Here is a 22,468-nt window from a genome sequence, read left to right on the forward strand (position 1 = left end):
TAGTCTACAGGGTGATAAAGGCCAGTGGCAGAGAGTCTGAAAAGAATTTCCTCTTGCGCTCAGGTCTCTCTTGCTGGTTCCGTTTGGGGGAGCAGGCTGACCCCGGGGGAAAGGGGGTGCTGGCCCGGGGGGGCCTCTTGGGGCCCCCGACTCTGCCTGTGATGCCTGTATGTTCCTGATGTGGAGGAGAAGGACCCTATTTTCACTGGAGAAATGTTGGAGGGGATGCGTCTGTGGGACCCCCTGGGCTGCCCTATAATAATAATAATACAATAATTTATTATTTATACCCGCCCATCTGGCTGAGTTTCCCCAGCCACTCTGGGCGGCTCCCAATTGAGCATTAACTATTAAAAACTTCCCTAAACAGGGCTGCCTTCAGGTGTCTTCTAAATGTCAGATAGTTTTTTATTTCCTTGACATCTGGTGGGATGTCACAGGGTGGGCACCACCACCGAGAAGACCCTCTGCCTGGTTCCCTGTAACCTCACTTCTCGCAGGGAGGGAACCCCCAGAAGGCCCTCGGATCTGGACCCTGGTGTCCAGGCTGAACTATGGGGTGGAGACGCTCCTTCAGGTCTACTGGACCGAGGCCGTTTAGGGCTTTAAAGGTCAGCACCAACACTTTGAATCGTGCTCGGAAACGTACTGGGAGCCAATGCAGATCTCTCAGAACCGGTAGGTTATGTGGTCCCGGCGGCCACTCCCAGTCACCAGTCTAGCTGCCACATTCTGGATTAGTTGTAGTTTCTGGGTCACCTTCAAAGGTAGCCCCACGTAGAGTGCATTGCAGTAGTCCAAGCGGGAGATAACCAGAGCATGCACCACTCTGGCAAGACAGTCCGCAGGCAGATAGGGTCTCAGCCTGCGTACCAGATGGAGCTGGTAGACAGCAGCCCTGGACACAGAATTGACCTGCGCCTCCATGGACAGCTGAGAGTCCAAAATGACTCCCAGGCTGTGCATCTGGTCCTTCAGGGGCACAATTACCCCATTCAGGACCAGGGAGTCCCCCACACCTGCCCGCCTCCTGTCCCCCAAAACAGTACTTCTGTCTTGTCAGGATTCTTTTTTTTTTATAATATTTTTTATTAGTTTTATAAAATACAGAAAAAAGAATAAAGAGCATATTATAAAAGTAGAGAAAGAAAGTTACAAATTTTCTTGTTCTTTTTTCCAAATCTACTGGACTTCCCCGCGTCCTCCCAACCCTGCATTCTCTGTGATACATAACATCAGCAATTTGTTAACTTGTTTCAATACTTATTGTATCTTTCATTTTATCATGTTACCCAATTTCAAATATATTATAACCCAAATCATGTACCTTTTCATTTTAACACAATAAAGTTGTTTCATTATTCTATCTCTGACTTCTTGTACCTTAATTTCCATTTCTTTAGTTTAACATTACTGAAGCTAGAATTTCCTAAAAGGTGCTTTTTTAACATTCATACAACTTATAATGTTTTTCCAGATAGTCCTTAAATTTTTTCCAGTCCTCCTCGATTGTTTCTTCTCCCAAGTCTCGGATTCTGCCATGTAGTCCATCAACTGCGTTTGCCATTCCTCCAGTGTGGGTAAATCTTGTGACTTCCAATATTTTGCAATCAAAATCCTTGCTGCTGAGGAGGCGTACATAAAAAAAGTTCTATCCTTCTTAAACACCCTCTGGTCCACCATGCCCAAGAGGAAGGCCTCTGGTTTCTTAGGTAAGGTAAATCTAAGTACCTTTTTTAGTTCATTATGAATCATTTCCCAAAAGGCCTTCACTTTCGGGCAGGTCCACCAGAGGTGAAAGAATGTCCCTTCCGCCTCTTTACATTTCCAGCATTTATTATCAGACAGGTGATATATCTTAGCAAGCTTGACTGGGGTCATGTACCACCGGTATATCATTTTCATAATGTTTTCCTTCAAGGCACTACATGCCATAAATTTCATTCCGGTGTTCCATAACCTTTCCCAGTCTTCAAACATAATGTCTTGTCAGGATTCAACCTCAATCCATTACCCGCCATTCATCCTCCAACCGCCTCCAGGCACTCACACAGGACCTTCACCGCCTTCACTGGTTCTGATTTAAAGGAGAGGTAGAGCTGGGGTGGGGTGGGGGCAAGGCCTGCACAGCTTGGTCTGGGCCCCCATCCCCCTGCCTGCTTGCCTCGCCCTGCCCTGGCAGCCGCCCTGCCCCCCTGCTCTCCCCAGGGTCCTCATCAGCGCCGCTCCCTCCCTGATTGGGCCCTTTAGGGTTGCACCTGCCGGCTCAGGTGTGTGGCTGAGCCCCGGGGGGGGGGGGGGCGGACGGGAGGGGGGAGCCCTGCTGCGTTGCTAGGCACCCATGCGCCTGGATGCAGAACGCCAGCCGGAGAAAGAGAGAGAGGCTCTGCTGTGGGGCAGAGAGGGGGCTGTGGCCTCACTTGGACCAGGAGCCTGCAGCTGCCAGCCCGTGCCAAGATGAATAGGCTGGCCAGGGTCTTCCGAGGCAAGGACAGGGAGGGGGAGGCGAAGCTCATCAAGACGGAGGAGAGCACCCCTGGAGCAGCCCCCAAACCGCGGTGAGTGGGGACCGGCCCAGGGCAGGGGGGGGGGGCGTGAGTGAAGGCAAATATTGGGGGGGCAGGCCCCATGGCAGCAGATATGGCAGGCACTCTGCAGGGCACCGGTTGGGCAAAGGGGTGGCGTGGGGAGAGGAGTCAGGGAAGAATAGGACTAAAAAACTGGCAGGGACCCCAAGAGTTTTCCATCAATTTTTGTCTTCGCTCCGATTTTTTTTTGGCCTTTCCAGTTTGAGGCTGTTAAAATTCTTGCGGCCACTCTAGCATGTAAAAATAATTCCCTTACATTCTTTAGTATGTCAGAGCCTAATATTCCAAGAAGGAAAGCCTGTGGGTTGTTTTTTTTATAAACGAGATCTTTTAAACATTCCATATAGATTTCATCTCAGAACTCCTTAATTTAATTTTATTTTATTTTTTGCATATCCACCACATGTGCTTCTTCACATCTCCAACGCTTGTTTGATACATTTTGGGTAATTTTAATGGAGTCAAGTACCAACAACACTGCATTTTCAAAAAAATTTCTCTCGGTGTGTAACAAGTAGTGAATTTCATATTGATTTCCCAGATTTTTTCCCAATCTTACATTAAGATATTATATCCAAAGTCCTGTGCCCATTTTATCATAACAGATTTCTCCTCCTCCTCCTCGACTTCCCAATCAAGGAGGAGTCAGTACATTTTAGAAAGAGTTTGCGCTTTTGAGTTAATCAGGTCATGCTCTATAATAATAATAATTTATTATTTGTACTCCGCCCATCTGGCTGAGTTTCCCCAGCCACTCTGTGCGGCTCCCAACAAAGATGAAAAATACATTAAAATGTCAAGCATTAAAAACTTCCCTGAACAGGGCTGCCTTCAGATGTCTTGTAAATGTCAGGTAGTTGTTTATTTCCTTGACATCTGATGGGAGGGCGTTCCACAGGGCGGGTACCACCACCGAGAAGGCCCTCTGCCTGGTTCCCTGTAGCTTTGCTTCTCGCAGTGAGGGAACCGCCAGAAGGCCCTCGGAGCTGGACCTCAGTGTCCAGGCAGAACGATGGGGGTGGAGACGCTCCTTCAGGTCTACTGGCCACCCATATTCACTCTAGATGGCCACCCATCTTAAAAACCTCTGGTAAAGGTCCACCACCTTCTGAGGGATCATTGGTCCTGCTATCTGGACCCGCAGAAAACAAACTTGTTCGCTCTCCCAGGTGGCAGCCCTGGAGAGATTTGAAGATGGCTCCCACATCTCCTATCTTCTATTTTTCCAGGCGAAACAAACCCAACTCCCTCAACCGTTCCTCACAAAGAAGGCTTGGTTTCCAGACCCTGGATCATCTTGGTCTCCCTCCTCTGCCCCTGTTCCAGCTTGTCCACATCCGTCTTCAATGGGGATGCCCTGAACCGCCACTGGGCAGAGGCCCCAACTGCTCTCTGCGTGATCTGCAGCCCCTCTCTCCCTGTGCCCCCCCTCCAGTCTTGGGCACACGCCTCAAACCAGGCCTTGCCCACCTGGTGCCTTCTCCCATCACCCACACATCCCAGACACAGCTGTGTTGCAGGCCCAAACCTAGGGAACTCCCTGCCACAGGGATAGCCCCTGATTCGGAAGGGCTGGAGAGGGCTCCTTCCAAGGGCTCCAGGCCCCAGCGGCCATTCTCTGCCCTCCACCCCCAGAGGCAGCCATGCTTCTGAATCCCAATGGCTGCAATATGCAGGAGCAGAGAGGGCTCTGGAACTCGGATCCTTCTCTGGCTGGCCCCCGTGAGAAGAGGATGCCGGAGTTGAGGGGCGCCCCATGGCCCGATCCGGCAGTCTCTTCTTAGGAGGTTCCTAGGGGATGGCGAAGCGGGAGAGGCTTCCTTCAATCCTGCAGCTTTTCAAACATTAAAGTACAAGTTACAGATAGGTAGCCGTGTTGGTCTGCCATAGTCAAAACAAAAAAAATTCCTTCCAGTAGCACCTTAAAGACCAACTAAGTCAGTTCTTGGTATGAACTTTCGTGTGCATGCACACTTCTTCAGATACAGTGTATCTTTAAGGTGCTACTGGAAGGAATTTTTTTTTGTTTTGATTAAAGTACAAGGTTCTTTGGAACCTTCAGACCTCCTTCTCTCCCTCCGTAGGTTCTATGTTTACGTTTAGTTTGCCTCATCTTTTACCATTATCCACCTGTTGTGTATCCCTAATTGCCAGAGATAATTCCACATTGCAAGTGCCATTCCATCCCTGCCAGTGATTTTAACTGTTTACAGTGGTCTTTTAAATAAGTTACGACTCTTAACGACTGCAATAGGTTTTAAGTTGTAAACCATGGAGAAACCTGGCCTGAACAAAGACCTTGGATTCTTATCTCATTATACATGACAAAGCCATTTTTCACCTTTTCACCCCTTGCTTCTTCCTGTAAGACCTATTGCAGTCGTTAAGAGTCGTCAACAGGCTCATCACAGCTATCTGCCGATCACCCATTCCCACCACCCTTCTGAGTAATACCCCTCCCCACCTTCTCACTATATAGAAGGGTCTGGAAACTTCTGTTTCAGTGTATCTGAAGAAGTGTGCATGCACACGAAAGCTCATACCAAGAACTGACTTAGTTGGTCTTTAAGGTGCTACTGGAAGGAATTTTTTTGTTTTGACTATGGCAGACCAACACGGCTACCTATCTGTAACTCTCCTTATTGCTTTAGCCTTCCTGTTTCCCCCCTTTGCAAGTTTGCTGTCTTTACCTCCCCCCTCCCAGGCAGCTTCCTTTATCTCTAGCATCCCTTATCTTGCTCCCGATCACTTGCCAATCAGCGGCTTTGTTTCAACACCCACTTCCCTCTTTCAAAAAAAAAAAAAAAGAGCATGATCTGCTTTTCTCCCCTGGGCAACTCAGCTCCAGGGACCACGCATTTGCTCCATAAGACGCACAGACATTTCCCCTTACTTTTTAGGAAGAAAAAAGTGCGTCTTGTGGAGCGAAAATACGGTACTTGTTCTTCCTGGTTTCAGATCTTCCCCGTCAGTCTCACCATCTCTGCATACTCCATCAGATTCGTCGGCCATTCTTCTTTTGTTGCTACTTCTCCTTCCTTCCATCTCTGGGCTAGTAGCATTCTCACTTCCATCGCTGCGTAAATAAAAATTCTTTTATCTTCTCCTGGTAGCCACTCACCTATTATACCTGTTACGGTAAAAATCTGGGTGCGAGGCTGCTCTGCCACCCAGCTCATCGGACTATGTCCGTGGGTTCCTGTGGAGGAAAATGAGCTCAGCCGGAGACAGGAGCAAGCTGCAGAAGATCCACGTTTATTGCGCAACAGGTTCAAGGCGAGATTGAACAGCTAGAAAGGGGTGACATAAACTTTTGAAACTTCCCTCCATGTCCCAGAATACAGTGCAAAATACATCCCAGTTACATCATGAATACATTAAAGAGAGGTTGGGTTACACAGATTACATCATGAATATATTAAGAAGAGGTTGGGTTACACAGGATTCACATATGGAGGAGGGAGGGGGGAATATGCAGAGCTGGAGATATGCGCAGATAAGCACATCCTGCTGAGAAGACAATGGTCCATGTACTGGCATTGCCTGGAGGAAAGGCTTGGCAGAGTGATTTGACAGGATTAGGGTCCTGACACCTTGCTTGAGGGATTATGGAGGACAGGGGAGGTGTCATGGAGTCCTAGAGAAATTGAGCAAATTGGCACCTTGATTTTCTATGAATTTTATAGATTTTAGTCCCTTTTGACATTGACAATTGGGAATAAATTATATATTGTAGCGAAGAAGAAGGTGAAGAAGACATGCCCCCCCCTCCGTATCATACCTAAGAGAAAGGCTTCTGTGTTTTTTAACAAATGTATTTTTAAACATTTTCTTTAGTTCATTATATATCATTTCCCAGAAGGCCTTTACCAATGTCCTCCTCACTCCTCTGCTCTGCTCTCAGCCAGGAGAAGAAACGGATCCTGGACCCATCGGGGGACTATTATTACTGGTGGCTGGTCACCATGGTGTTCCCCATCATGTATAACTGGATCATCCTCATCTGCAGGTGGGTGGAGGGGGGCTGGGCTGGATCCGCCTGTGGGGAGGGGACCGGGGGCTCAGGGAAGCCACGGAGGGGTCCCAGCACTGGGCCCAAGGCTCTCCGGCCGGGAGCATCAGCAGAAGCACAACTGTTGCCCAAGGAGGGAGGAGGGAAGGAAAGCGACAGAAACCCCTTTTGGATTCCTTCCTTCCTTCCTTCCTTCCTTCCTTCCTTCCTTCCTTCCTTCCTTCCTCCCTCCCTCCCTCCCTCCCTCCCTCCCTCCCTCCCTCCCTCCCTCTTTCCTTCCTTCCTTCCTTCCTTCCTTCCTTCCCTCCTTCAAACAAGATGCCTGGGAAGCAGACTCCAACAGTCCAGCCAGGGTGGGGGGCAAATATTCAGCGAAAAGAAATTTGGGTGAAGTCATGGAAACAGAGAAAGGTAGAGCTGGAAGGGACCCCTGAGGATCATCGGATAATAAAAATAATAATTTTATACCCCGTCCATCTGCCTGGGTTTCCCCAGCCACTCAGAAAAATATCAAAAATAATAAAGTGCCAGACATTAAAAACTTCCCTGAACTTCCCTTTTCCAACCACTACCCCTTCTGTACTCCAAGCCCCCTGATTCACGAATCCCAGCTAAAGAATTCTTGACAGGTGACCATCAAACCTCCATTGAAGGAGAGCTCACCATCTTCGAAGGTCTTCTGTGCCGCTGTCAAAGGGCTCTTGCTGCCCGGAAGTTCCTCCTAAACTTTCTTTGCAATTTCCTTCCTTGTCTTTTGAATCCAGGGGTTCAGGTCCTGGCAAAACAAGAATGCAGTACTGGGGGGGGGTCCTTTTAAGAAGGGAGGGAGTTTCAGAGCAAACTGCCCCCCCATTAACATTTTGGGGATATTCCTGGGGGGAAGGGAAGAGCTGAGTGGGGGTCTGCGTGGGGGTGGGGTGGAGCAAGGAACAAGGAGAGAGCTTGGAGGGGCCTGCCTGGCTTTTGGGGCGGCTGCTGCTGCAGTGGGCGGGTTGTGGGTTCGGATGCTGCCACCTGTCTCTCTCTCCTTCCCTCCTGCGCAGGTCCTGCTTCCCTGAGCTGCAGCGCAAATACCTCTTCCTCTGGCTGGCCCTGGACTACCTCTGCGACCTGCTGTACCTGCTGGACATCGGGGTCCACTTCTACACGGGTCAGTGGCCTTTCAGCCTCGGGGCCTCACTCCTCGCCCCTCCCCTTACTCCCCCCCTGCACCCCACCTGGCGAATGCTTCTCCCCCTTCATCCAATGAAGCTGAACGCTGAGAGATTCAGGACAGAGAGAAGAAAGTCTTTCGTCCCGTAACGCGTCGTTGTAAGGGACTTCAAAATGCAGACCAGAAATGAAAAGACAGGCAGCAATATTTTTAAAGAAAAGTTTTTTATATTCAATTTGGTTTTTGTACAAAAAGCAAATGGGTGCATTCAGGAAGAAATGAGAGAATGCCCCCGAACACCAGGCACAGACAATTTTTATATCCTCAGGCAAAGCAACAGTTCAGCCCCTTAGCAATCCCTTTAGCCAATGATTGACAATTTCCTATGGTCTTTGATGCATATTCATTAAAAGCTCTACCAATGAAAAAATTGGTGGTGGCCTTTCGGTTCCAAGGTGCCTTATCCACTAGATGGTGCTGCTGGCTTATTATTGAAAGAGAAACTATTTGACACCTCATGGATTCCAGTAAACACCCTTCTGACCACCTGTTTCTGGGAATATGTACTGAGGCGAGTCTGTGGTTTAACAGCTTCTAAATAGCTCTTGCATCTGCAGTCTTGTGGTTGGCACACATCCTGTGTTTATCGAAATCTGGGGCAGCGTCAGGGACTCGTTTCTCAGAAATCACCTCTTTGATGCAAACTGCCCTAACCACAATCTTGCAACTTGTTGCATTTGCAAAATCCCCTAACCACAATCGCTTTTGCATTGCTTCCGCAAACAGGAGAAAGAGAAAACTAGTCTTTTAGCTTTTAGTTTGCTCTCTAAGATGGCTTTCAGCTTATAAAATGGCTTCAGCCTGGCTCTATAAAAATGACATTTAGCCTGGCTCTCCCAGTATTCCAAGGTGGCCCCTTCATCGTTAGACCGTGGAACTCCCTCCCACAGTACGCAGGGATGTCCACCAGCCTAGATGGCTTTAGAAAAGATTGGACCAATTCCTGGAGAAGGAGAAAGATATCAAGGGCTCCTGGCCAGGATATCTTTGTTCTGCCTCCACAGTCAGGGGTAGCAATGCTTCTGGATCCCAGTCACTGGAAACATCCAGAAGGGAAGAGAGCAAACTTCTGACGGGGGTTCTGATTGGAGCTTCCTGCAGCCAATCAGAATCCGTGCTTTGGTTTCTGAATGTTTTGGAAGTCTAACGGACATCTGGATTGGAATCTGTCTGACTTCCAAGGTACGACTGTACATATTTAAAAGCTGACTTCCCGCCCTTCTTCCATGATAATAATTGGAAATTATAAACAGAGAAATATATAATGTGGGAACAAAAACACTAGGAAACATAAGATCTTTTCAGGGCTGGATTTAGGTTTGATGTGGCCCTCAGCTACTGAAGGTAATGAGGCCCTTTATATGTCCAGCTGTCCTTTGTCAACAACAAATAGTCGCTGTTTTTGTGTTGAATATATGCTAGATGGTAATTGATGGACCTGATAGGTATCTCAGGCCATTTGCACATGTTGCCCTGCAACCAGTCCATGCAGAATGTCGGCACCCTAGATATAGAAAGGAGAAAACCAGGGATATTTTAGGGGGCAGGCTAGCAGGCGGAGGCCATGACTTACATCATAGCAGCCTACACAACACAAAACACTGTTGCTGTATGTAGGTTTTATTTGTTTTTTCTCTTATATTTTGGAAATGTACATCCAGGTTTTTTCCCCTTAATTTTTTTGGGGGGCCCAAGAGCGTGGGGCCCTAAGCTATAACTTGTTTAGCTTATACATAAATCCGGCACTGGATCTGCTGAAATAGTTGGCCTCTTCCTTCGCAGAGCAGGTTCCAGCTGACCAGGCCCTGGTGCTGACAGAGAGAGAAGCAATTCTGGCAGCTTTCCTATCAAGAGGGTCTCTCTGACCCCTACATTCCCCACCTTTGAAGGGTGAGGGGACCGGATGGGACCCTGTGGCTCAATCCAGTAGGCCCTTCTTAGGTTGTTCCGTTTGTTGGAGAGGAGTGGAGATAATAATAATAATAAATTTTTATTTTTACCCTGCCCTTCCCAGTTCAGGAAACCAGGCTCAGGGTGGCTAACAACAAATTTAAAACACTTAATTGATGCTACAAAAACACCAGCATAAAATACAGTATAAAGCGTAAATAACAATAAAACCAAGAATCAAATATTAATTTAGGGGGGAAATCCATCCAATAAACATGAGATGATCCCCAGGGCTAGCTGGCTAAGTTAGTCCTATTTGGGCCAGCGAGGAGACCAGGGGAGAATTAGCTGTGGGATCCCAGAGCGGGTAATCTTCACAAAAAGGGGAGGAAGGGGAATAAAAGATCAAGTGAAGTTCAAATGGAAAGCCAGGCGGAATAGCTCTGTCTTACAGGCCCTGAGGAAGGAAATGAAATCCTGCAGGGCCCTGGTCTCCTGGGACAGAGCATTCCACCAGGTCGGAGCCACCACTGAGAAGGCCCTGGCCCTGAGGGAGGATAGTCTGACTTCCTTAGGGCCCGGGACCTCTAAACTATGGTTATTCATGAACCTTAAGGTCCTCTGCCCGGGGCCGAGGGTCTCCTCTGACCCATCTCCTTCCCCCCTCCGTACCCCAGGCTTCCTGGAGCAAGGCATCCTCATTCAGGACCGCTCCAAGATCTCGCGCCACTACACCTGCTCCTCCGCCTTCCTGCTGGACCTCCTCTCGGTGCTGCCCACCGACCTCCTCTACCTGCGCCTGGGCCTGGCCACCCCCGCCGTGCGGGCCAACCGCTTCCTGCGCAGCCCCCGCCTCTTCGAGGCCTTTGACCGCATCGAGACGCGCACAGCGCACCCCAACTCCTTCCGCATCTCCAAGCTGATGCTCTACGTCTTCGTCACCATCCACTGGAACGCCTGCGTCTACTTCGCCCTCTCGGGCTACGTGGGCTACGGGGCGGACGAGTGGGTCTACCCCAACGTCAGCATCCCCGGCTTCGAGCGCCTGCTCCGCCAGTACCTCTACAGCTTCTACTTCTCCACGCTCATCCTCACCACGGTGGGCGACACGCCCATGCCCCACCGCGAGGAGGAGTTCCTCTTCATGGCGGCCGACTTCCTGCTGGCCGTCATGGGCTTCGCCACCATCATGGGGAGCATGACCTCGGTCATCTCCAACATGAACCAGGCGGACGACGCCTTCGTCCCCAACTCGGACCTGGTCAAGGGCTACCTGCGCACCCACTGCCCCAACCGGCGCCTCCAGAACCGCGTGGTGGAGTGGTACCAGCACCTGCAGATGGAGAAGAAGATGACCAACGAGCTGCAGATCCTGCAGCACCTCCCCGAGCGCCTGCGGGCCGAGGTGGCCGTCAGCGTCCACCTGCCCACCCTCCGCAAGGTGCAGATCTTCCAGAGCTGCGAGCAGAGCCTCCTGGAGGAGCTGGTCCTCAAGCTCAAGCCCCAGGTCTACAGCCCCGGGGAGTACGTCTGCAAGAAGGGCGACGTGGGCCGGGAGATGTACTTCATCCGGGAGGGGAAGCTGGCCGTGGTGGCCGACGACGGGGTCACCCAGTACGCCGTGCTGGGAGAGGGGCTCTACTTTGGGGAGATCAGCATCATCAACATCAAAGGTGAGCTGGGGGGGGAAGAGGGAGGGGGCGGGGGTGTCGTGTGTGGAGGAAAAACTGAAGCACATTGCAGAGTCCCCCCCAAAATAGACCAGAGGCAATTTCATCCAGCAGAGCTTTACTGCCACTTAAGGCAAATGACCACAATGGTCAGAAATTCGAAATCCGCATTTGAAGAAGTGTGCATACATATGAAAGCTCATACCAATAAGTTGGTCTCTAAGGTGCTACTGGAAGGAGTTTTTTTATTTTGTTTCGACTATGGCAGACCAGCACAGCTACCTAAAGGGTAAAGGGACCCCTGACCATTAGGTCCAGTCGCAGACGACTCTGGGGTTGCGGCGCTCATCTCGCTTTATTGGCCGAGGGAGCCGGCGTTCAGCTTCTGGGTCATGTGGCCAGCAGGACTAAGCCGCTTCTGGTGAACTAGAGCAGCGCATGGAAATGCCGTTTACCTTCCCGCCAGAGTGGTACCTATTTATCTACTTGTACTTGCTTTCGAACTGCTAGGTGGGCAGGAGCAGGGACCGAGCAAGGTGAGCTCACCATGTCATGGGGATTTGAACTGCTGACCTTCTGATCGGCAAGCCCAAGAGGCTCAGTGGTTTAACCCACAGCGCCACCCGTAAACAAATCCGAAACATTCAGGATTGGCCCTGTCCATCAGGAATCCAGTTGCAGCAGCAGACTTAACTTAAACTTAACAATAACTTATAATCAGTGCTTTTTTTTCTATGAAAAAAATGTTTAGGGGTACTCACCTTTCCCTACTCATATTGAAATACTGCCCCTCAGTGAGGCCAAACTTAGATTCACAAAATGTTTAGGAAAAAAATAAATAAAAAATCCTTCCAGTAGCACCTTAGGGACCAACTAAGTTTGTTACTGGTAGGAGGATTTTTTTTATTTTGTTTCGACTATGGCAGACCAACATGGCTACCTACCTGTAACTAAATTGTTTAGGGGTATGCATACCCCTGCGTCACCCCAGGAAAAAAAGCACTGCTTATAATAAGACTAAACCTTAAGGCTAAGCATACAGAACAGAACACCACAGCCAGAACAAAGGCTCCTCCTGGCCTGACTATTATAGTCAGCACGATCTTGACAAAAAGGATAACAGGAGCACTTTAACCCAGCTGCACTCAGCTTCCCAGAAGGAATAACCCAAACATCAGGAACCTTCCTTCTGCCTCTTTCTTTACATAGAAAGAAAGTTCCCAGAACCCTCCTGAACTACCGTATTTTTCGCCCTATAGGACACACTTTTCCCCCTCCAAAAATGAAGGGGGAATGTGTGTGCGTCCTATGGGGCGAATGCAGGCTTCAGGAAGCTATCCCCCCAGCCCCACAAGCTCCCAGAGCGATGCCGAAGCTGCGTGTAGAACGGGACCCGTTCTGGGGGCTGGGGTCAGGGGAAGCCCGTGCCTGGGGGGAGGATAATTTTTTCCCTTTTATTCCCCCCCCCCCATCTAGGTGCGTCCTATGGGCTGGTGCGTCCTATAGGGCGAAAAATACGGTCATCAGGACAGGAAAGGTCTCTACACATCCAATCCATACTTCCCGTACTAAGAAATGCAAACTGACAGGGGGCTGCTCTCAACCACACGCCACCTTTGCAAGAACCTAAGAAGAGCCTCCTGAGTGAGGCAGGGGACCCACCTGGGCCAGCATCCTCTTCTTGCAGTGGCCGAAAATCAGCAAGCAGGACTCAAGGAACCAGAGCAGGACCCCTTTCCCGAGGTTTCCTGCACAGCTGCCTCCCACTGGGACGGCAGAACAGGGTCATTCTGGCTACTAGCCTTTGATAGCCCTCTCCTCTTCTTCTTCCTCTTCCTCCTCTGTGCATTGGCCTAATCCTCTTTGCAAGCCACCCAAATCAGCAGCTCTCACCGCCTCTTTTGTGCCAAGAGCCAGCCAGCAGTAAATCACACTGTGCAAGTTGGAGTTAACTCCTTGTCAGCAAAAACAGGACCGACACAGGAGTGTCAGGCCCAGTGAGCACAGTGGTTATTTTATTTATACCCCACTCATCTGCCTTGGTCACTGAAAAGCCAATAAATGCCACAGACCAGGCACCCCCAAACTCGGCCTTCCAGATGTTTTGGGACTACAACTCCCATTATCCCTAGCTAACAGGACCAGTGGTCAGGGATGATGGGAGTTGTAGTCCCAAAACATCTGGAGGGCTGAGTTTGGGGATGCTGCCACAGACAGAGGGGATTCCCACAATCACTCATTTATTCAGCTGAGTAAAACAGAGCGGACAAGCCACACTCACCAGCGTGATGGTGAAGCCGCGCCAAATAGGCTTTGTTCACGCTTTTTATAGGCCTCCCCCCTCCCTCCCCCACCTCGAGGTTCCTTGCACTGATGGAAACAGGACACCCTGCCTGGAGACCTTGACGGGGAGAGTTGCCTGGCAGAGGGAGGTTTTCCTGAAATCGCCTAGCAACGTTATCTGGTCTTCGCATGAGTGTGGCTCACCCTCCTAAATTCTAAAGGAGGCAGTTGTTTACAGAAGCAAAATCAGTTAGGCTAACCAAAAAACAGGACAAGAACAGGCCTCTGTGGCTTTTCCTGAGACCCCACAATAGTCATAATAATAATAATTTTATTATTAATCCCCTGGCCCATATGATAAAACATCAAACGTTAAAAACTTCCCTAAGCAGGACTGCCTTCACATGTCTTCTGAAAGTCAGATAGTTGCTTCTTGCCTTGACATCTGGTGGGAGGGCGTTCCACAGGACGGGCGCCACTACTGAGAAGGCCCTCTGCCTGGTTCCCTGTAGCTTTGCTTCTCGCAGCGAGGGAACTGCCAGAAGGCCCTCGGAGCTGGACCTCAGCGTCCGGGCAGAACGATGGGGGTGGAGATGCTCCTTCAGGTATAGTGGGCCGAGGCCATTTAGGGCTTTAAAGGTCAGCACCAACACTTTGAATTGTGCTCGGAAACGTACTGGGAGGCAGTGCAGGTCTCTCAGGACTGGTGTTATATGGTCTCAGTAATACTTTATTTTACAGAAAGGTTCAATCTCACTGGCATCCTCTTCATATTCACCCGCAGAGGAAGGTTTCCTTTTGGGAAGAATGAAATCCTTTTTTTTTACAGAAAGGTTCAGCCTCGCCAGCATCCTCTTAATACACTTTGAATTGTGCTCGGAAATGTACTGGGAGCCAGTGTAGGTCTTTCAAGACCAGTGTTATATGGTCTCGGCGGCCGCTCCCAGTCACCAGCCTAGCAACACATAAACATCTTGTCTCCGGTGGGTCTTGCCCCCGTGATGGAAGGGCCCCCCCCCGCCGCTGCCTCAGCCCCCTCCTCTCCAAGGTTTCTCCCAAGGAATTCCAGATGGTATCTGTGTGTCCCCAACATCTCCTCCGCCATTTCCATGCCTCTTCTGGAGACTGAGGGGGGAGGGGAGCTTGTTTCAGCAGGAGGGGGAGACCCCCCTGGCTTCTTCACTAGCCGGACTCCTCTCTGCCTCTTGGCCTCATCCTCCCACCCCAGGGGCCTGATCCTGCATGTTCTGCTTATGTTCTCAGTGCCCCCACTGAACTCAATGCCCCCCTTCTCCCCCCCCCAGGGAACAAGTCCGGGAACCGCCGCACGGCCAACATCAAGAGCATCGGCTTCTCGGACCTCTTCTGCCTGTCGAAGGAGGACCTGACGGAGGTGCTGGCCGAGTTCCCCAGCGCCAAGGCCATGCTGGAGGCCAAGGGCAGGGAGATCCTGCTCAAGATGGACAAGCTGGACGTCAACGCCGAGGCGGCCGAGATCGCCCAGCTGCAGGAGGAGGAGCGCCGGACGGCCGCCCTGGAAGAGGGCCTGGACGCCCTGCAGACCAAGCTGGCCAGAATCCTGGCGGGACTCGAATCCAGCGCCTTTAAGGTGGCTCTGCGCCTGGAGCGCCTGGAGTGGCAGATGCGGGAGTGGGGGGCCGAGGAGGAGGCGGAGAGGGAGGGGGCCGAGCCTTAGCCACACACACCCCACACACCCCACACCCCACCTGAGGCAGTGAGGAGGCTGCCCACCCCACAGTTACTGCTGCCAGGCTGAGTCCCCCGGCCTACGATGCACATGGCCTCTGGTGCAGCCTGGGGGCTGGCGTGGGGGGTGAGATTCCCACATTGCAGTCTAGATGAGCCTTTGGAGTCCCTTCCAGCTCTACAATTCTGGGAATTGCTTTGGGCTTCAGAGCTGAGGCTGGACGGCCATCAGGGATTCTGGAGTGGCGATTCCAGCATTGCATGAATGACCTCTGGGAGTCCCTTCTGACCCACGATTCTGTGTGCCTCAGCTCACGAATGCACTCTTCATAAGAGTCATCTCTGCCCACGTAATTACACAGAACAAATGGAATACCGAGAAAATCCCTGAAAGGAGAAGTAATCGACAAGAAATGTGATCTTACAGAAATAAACTAAATAATAACAATCAAAAAGTTTAAGCAAACAATAGGAAAACCTAGAATTATACAAAGCCTTAATGGGATGCCATAATTCTGGGTTTTCCTATTTCTGGGTTTTGAGGTGCAGAGAGAGGGAAGGAGGGAGGGAGGGAGGGAGGGGAGACCCCCCCCCCGCTGAGCTCCGGCCCCTGAGTGGAGACTGATCCCTCCCTCCTGGCAGGTGGGGGCAAAGAGGCAGTTAAGGGCTCTCTCCCTTTTTGCTTCCTAAGCACCAGTGATGGGCGTTGCTAGGCAACCGCCTCCCACTCAGCCAGTGCTTGGCTAGTTCTGGCCCTGTGGTCCAGACTGAATGTCCCCTTTATGTGGGGCACCTTCCTGGCTTCTATCTCCTCCCCCCCCCCCCGATCTTGCCTGCAGCGCCTCCCCCCCCCCCCCAGGACTGTTGCAAATGCAGGTTTTTCTGCCAGCCCAGGATCAGGGCCTTGAAGCTTTGGGGTGGGGGTGGCACAGGGAGGGCTGGGGTCCAGGTGCAGGCTGGCATCCCCCAGGAGAGCAGAGATTAGGGCCTCGGAGGGGCAAGGAAGCCCCCTGCCCCTCCCCCACAGAGTTGGGTCTGACTCTGACATGCCTGAAAGGGAGGCGGAGCTGGACGGATCATCCATAATACTAATCTGGGGTGTGTGTGTGTGTGTGTGTGTGTGTGTGAAGATGATGCAAAGCTTTGAGCAATAGGCTGGCTCTTTTTGAGGTTCCCCCTCCCCCCTTCCCCAGGTGGGGGCAAGCGCTTTTCAGGTGAAGGCAGCACAGTGGGAGGGGGATTTCAAGCTTCCTTGAGCAGGACAGAAGAATGGGGTTGTCAAGTTAGAAGGGACCCAGAGAGTTATCTAGTCCAAGCCCCGGCAGGAATTGAATTTCACAGTCTTCCCTTCCTGCCTCTCTGTTAATGGTTGCTGGAGGTCCCTCGGTGGCCTGACAGGTCTGCTATGGGCCTGGGGGGGGCAGCGGGGATGTGTCCCTGGGGAGCCTTGCAAGCCTGCCTCTTCTCTTGCCCCGGCCCAACTGTTGAATATCTGTGTGAATCGAGAGCCTTGCTGAGATTTGGGCTGGGCTGGGTGTGAGTGCGGAGGTTCTCCGGATTGTCCTGGACACGATGCACTTCTGTGGATGCAGCCGAGAAGAACATTTGCCTTCTTTGCTGCTGCATCACATGTTGGGCTCAGGTGGCGCTTGGGATCCACCAAGACCCTGAGATCCTTTTCGCATGTCCTGCTAGTCAGTCCGGTCTCCCCTGCGCAGCAGAGTCTCCCTGCTAATTGTCCCAAATTAAATCCAGGCGTCTTGTGTGAGGGAAACTGCGATCCAGGGAGTCTCTGGCAGGAGATAATGAGACAAGGAAAGTTTTATTTACAAAAAAGAGAATGGTGAAACAAAGTGAAGACAGGAGATGTGTTCTTTCAGGTAGAAGTTAACTTATTACTTCAGCTAAATGTCTCAGGATTAAACACAGTTCTGCAGGCACAGCTTCTCTTCAACTCCCTCCTCTCAAAATCAGTTGTCACACTTCAGGAAGATGTTCAGGTTTCCAGAATAGGTGGTGAAAGGCTGAACTCTCTTTCTGCTGCTTCTCTCTCATCCCCTCACTTAGTTATGAGGGGTCATAGAATCATAGAGTTGGAAGAGACCACAAGGGCCGTCGAGTCCAACTCGATTTCTGTGAGGTGCTTTTGACACAGCCCAGCTTCCTTCACAGCCAGGGGCCACTTTTCCTGGGTTCCCCTCTCTCTTAGCAATCCCACTCCTGAGGTATTTTCCTTTGTATGCCAGACCCAGGGGATCCTCTCAGCCCTTGCCACGGACTTGGGAATCTCCTTTTCCTAGAAGATCTCTCTCCTCCAGACTGGAAGGAGACCCCAGAAGAAGAGGAGAGTCATCCCACAGCTTCTCCCTCCAGCTTCACTCCCTCCAGACCTTCAACATGGTCTCCCCATCTCAGCTGTGAGGCTCCTTCCTCTGGCTCCATAGATATTCTCCTCAGAGCGGAGGATCCACTCAGATCAGAGCCACTTCTCCCTCCCTCCAACCCCTCTGACTCTCTCTCCCCAAACTGTCTCCTGGGCAGCCCCGTTGCCACTGCGGAGCGCTCCTTCGGCTCACCGGGTCTCGCCTGGTGAATGCGGCTTGGGCTACAGGGTGGTTTGGCAGGGCACATCCCATCCCACGAGTATTTTAACCATAGGACCACATAACTCGATGGTTGGGAGGGACCCTCGAGGGTCTTCTAGACCAACCCCCTCCAGTGCAGGAATCACAGCACAAGCATCTCTCCATCTTCCCTGTGAACAGCCCTTCAGATACAACAGAATAGCAGAACCCTTCACAGAGATGGAAGGGAACCAGCAGGGCCATCTAGAACCTCAAAGCCAAAGTGAGAGCATTTGGGTCAAAATTAAGGGAGAGAAGAATAACAGGGACCTCATTGTGGGAGTTTACTATAGATCCCCAAGCCAAACAGAGGACATAGATGATGCCTTCCTGGAACAGATGGCCAAGCATGCAAAAGGAAGGGAGATAGTAGTAATGGGGGACTTCAATTACCCTGATATTTGTTGGATGTCAAACTCAGCCAAGAGCATAAGGTCAAACAGATTCCTCACTGGCCTTGCAGACAACTTCATTGTCCAGAAAGTGGGAGAAGCAACAAGAGGAACAGCCATTTTAGATCTGGTCCTAACCAATGTCGATGACCTGGTTAGTGGGGTAGAAGTGGTAGGATCATTAGGCGCGAGTGATCATGCTCTTCTGAAGTTTACTACACAGCGGAAAGGAGCAGCCAAGCATACTAGGACTCAATTTCTTGACTTTAAGAAAGCCGACTTCATAAAACTTAGGGAAGTGCTGGGTGAGATCCCATGGACAGCAATACTAAAAGGAAAGGGAGTTCATGATGGCTGGGAGTTTGTTAAGAGGGAGATAGTAAAAGCACAACTTCAGGCAATACCAATGAGACGGAAACATGGAAGGTGCCTAAAGAAGCCAGGGTGGCTATCTAAAGAACTTTTAACTGAGTTAAGATTAAAAAAGGATGTGTACAAAAAATGGAAAAGGGGGGAAACCACCAAAGAGGAATTCAAACAAATAGCCAGCACGCGTAGACACAAAGTCAGAAAAGCTAAAGCACAGAATGAACTCAGGCTTGCTAGAGAGGTTAAAAGCAACAAAAAAGGCTTTTATGGGTATGTTCGTAGCAAAAGGAAGAACAAAGAAACAGTGGGGTCACTCAGAGGAGAAGATGGTGAAATGCAAACAGGGGACACAGAAAGGGCTGAACTCCTCAATGCCTTCTTTGCCTCAGTCTTCTCCGATAAAGAAAACAATGCCCGACCTGAAGAATTTGGAGCAAATGATTCAGCAGAGGAAACACAGCCCAGAATAACTAAGGAGATAGTACAAGAATACTTGGCTAGTTTAGATGTATTCAAGTCTCCAGCCTACCTTGATTTCAGCAAGGCATTTGACAAGGTGCCCCATGATATTCTTGTAAAGAAGCTGGTAAAATGCGGTCTTGACTAGGCTACCACTCAGTGGGTTTGTAACTGGCTGACTGACCGAACCCGAAGGGTGCTCATCAATGGTTCCTCTTCATCCTGGAGAAGAGTGACTAGTGGGGTGCCACAGGGTTCTGTCTTGGGCTCGGTCTTATTCAACATCTTTATCGACGACTTGGATGATAGACTCAAGGGCATCCTGATCAAATTTGCAGATGACACCAAACTGGGAGGGGTGGCTAACACCCCAGAGGACAGGATCACACTTCAAAACGACCTTGACAGATTAGAGAACTGGGCCAAAACAAACAAGATGAATTTTAACAGGGAGAAATGTAAAGTATTGCACTTGGGCAAACAAAATGAGAGGCACAAATAGAAGATGGGTGACACCTGGCTTGAGAGCAGTACATGTGAAAAGGATCTAGGAGTCTTGGTTGACCACAAACTTGACATGAGCCAACAGTGTGACGCGGCAGCTAAAAAAGCCAATGCAATTCTGGGCTGCATCAATAGGAGTATAGCATCTAGATCAAGAGAAGTAATAGAGCCACTGTATTCTGCTCTGGTCAGACCTCACCTGGAGTACTGTGTCCAGTTCTGGGCACCACAGTTCAAGAAGGACACTGACAAACTGGAACGTGTCCAGAGGAGGGCAACCAAAATGGTCAAAGGCCTGGAAACGATGCCTTATGAGGAATGGCTAAGGGAGCTGGGCATGTTTAGCCTGGAGAAGAGGAGGTTAAGGGGTGATATGATAGCCATGTTCAAATATATAAAAGGATGTCACATAGAGGAGGGAGAAAGGTTGTTTTCTGCTGCTCCAGAGAAGCGGACACGGAGCAATGGTTCCAAACTACAAGAAAGAAGATTCCACCTAAAGATTAGGAAGAACTTCCTGACAGTAAGAGCTGTTTGACAGTGGAATTTGCTGCCAAGGAGTGTGGTGGAGTCTCCTTCTTTGGAGGTCTTTAAGCAGAGGCTTGACAACCATATGTCAGGAGTGCTCTGATGGTGTTTCCTGCTTGGCAGGGGGTTGGACTCGATGGCCCTTGTGGTCTCTTCCAACTCTATGAGTCTATGATTCTAGTCCAACCCCTGCATTGCAGGAATCTTTTGCCCAAGACTGAAACCACAACCTGGAGATTAAGAGTCTCATGCTTTACTGACTGAGGTATATCTAAGTTTAGCATTTTTTTCTCATTTTTGTGCCAGGTCAGGCTTGTTAGGATATAGTTCCATTCCACCTTACAAGGGTATAGGCATGATGTTTGTGTGTCACATGCCTGTTTACTCCCAGCACTGCTGTCAACTTCTGTAGGTTTTGTGTTATGTGGGTTTTGTGTTACTGCTGTTTCACTGGACACAAAGGCAAGCAGTCATGTTTTCCTTTGTTCCTGCACTACACTGAATAAATGCTGTAAATTATGCTTGCACATATTCCTATGTCCGCCTCTTTCATTGTGGATGATTTATACACGGGTCTTGGAGCATAACTGAGGCTCGTGTCGCTAACTGATTGATGCTGTTCCATGGGAGACCGGTGATCGTCCGGAGCAAGCTGGACGCCTGCCTGATGCCTCCGTCTCCCCGGCAGTATCCCAACAAAGCTAGGCCATTTTGCTTGGACAATTTAAGACTGTTGGGTGTAGTGAACACCTTCTGTGTCTCGAGCTCGAGGGGGAAGGGCTTACAAAGGAAGTAAGCCAGGACCTTACGTCAACAGCTTGTTATGCTGTGAAGAGAGTGCTTTCGATTTCAGATCGGTCGCTGCACTGAGGATGTGAGGAGTCAGAGACAATGCAGCTGGACACTGATGGTCTTTGATGGATTGTAAATAAGCTATTTGCTGTACAATAAAGCTTCTAGAATAGAAGAAGCTGTTTGGACTGATTTACTGTCCTCCTCACATTTCGCTGTGCATTCTGCTACGTTTGCTTTCTCCCGTGATCATGCTGAGGACAGAAGCCGGCAGACGCTCGAAGCGGAGCATAACTGGACGGAGAAGCAATAAATCTTCACAAGAAAGACCAGGAGTGACTTGTCAGATTTTAGCTGGCCCACATGCATCTGAGACTACAGAACATGGAGGCTGTCTTGAACCCCATATCTATATATATATTCCCATGTAGTGTGAGCGCTGCTGCTTTGCATGCAGTAGATCGATCCCAGGTTCAATCCTCAATATCTTCAGGTAGAGCTGGGAATGTCCCCTGTCTGAAACCCTCACCACTGCCAGTCACTGTAGACAATAAACTCAGCTTCCTGTGTTCCATAGGCCGCTACTAGTATATCCTATCCGGTGCTTTAACAGAGAACTATCTCATATAATTTACCGTATTTTTCGCTCTCTAGGACGCACGTTTTCCCTCCTAAAAAGCAAGAGAAAATGTGTGTGCGTCCTATGGAACAAATGCAGGGGGGAGGCAGGCGGGAAAAGCCCCCAGGAGCCGCACACAAGCTCTGTGCACTCTTGCGGGCTTTCCCCAGGAGGGAGAAGGGACCGACTGGCCGCATCAGTCCCTTCTCCCACCTCGTAGAAAAGCCAGCAGGAGCCGTGCGTTCCTTAAAGGGTGTGTGGCTCCTGTGGGCTTTTGCAGGAGATGGGGGAATTCCCCCACCTCCCGCAATAGCAGGAAGGACTAGGACAGGGGTCTGCAACCCGCGGCTCCGGAGCCGCATGTGGCTCTTTTACACCTTTGCCGCGGCTCCGGAGCGGATACTAGCGATGGGAGGAGGCGCATTGTGCGCCCCGACACTCCCCACTGTGGCGGGCGCTGTACTGGCTGTGATGTCGCATGGGGGGTGCGTGCGTTAGTCACACACCGTCCCAACGTCACCTTCCCCCCTGCCCGCTACATTGTAAGGGTCATGTACGCTGGTCACTGCATTGAAAGGGGGCATGTACGCTGGTCACTGTTTTGAAGGGGAGTGAAGAACACACACACACAAAATGGTAACTTGTTAATTTAACGTTTATTTCTATGAGGAGAATTCTGAGGGGTCAAACAAAGAAATAATAAAAAAATGACAAAAAAGTTATTTTTATAATGACGAGTTTTGCGGCTCCCAGTTTTTTTTCCCCTTCGGAAACGGGTCCAAGTGGCTCTTTTTGTCTTAAAGGTTGCAGACCCCTGG

At 50.3% G+C, this 22,468-nt stretch overlaps 1 protein-coding gene across 1 annotated transcript; it reads left to right on the top strand.

Moving 5' to 3' along the window:
• The first annotated feature begins 2,413 nt into the window (after positions 1 to 2,413).
• Positions 2,414 to 15,765, top strand: CNGA4 (cyclic nucleotide gated channel subunit alpha 4). The gene is made up of 5 exons (XM_083736829.1): positions 2,414 to 2,558; positions 6,493 to 6,597; positions 7,644 to 7,750; positions 10,381 to 11,376; positions 14,961 to 15,765. The coding sequence occupies exons 1-5, from the start codon at positions 2,458 to 2,460 to the stop codon at positions 15,350 to 15,352; spliced, it is 1,701 nt and encodes a 566-aa protein (XP_083592955.1). The 5' UTR covers positions 2,414 to 2,457; the 3' UTR covers positions 15,353 to 15,765.
• Positions 15,766 to 22,468: the final 6,703 nt, after the last annotated feature.

This window comes from Podarcis gaigeae (genome assembly GCF_964106915.1).
Source record: "Podarcis gaigeae genome assembly, chromosome: 4".
Lineage (NCBI taxonomy): Eukaryota > Metazoa > Chordata > Lepidosauria > Squamata > Lacertidae > Podarcis > Podarcis gaigeae.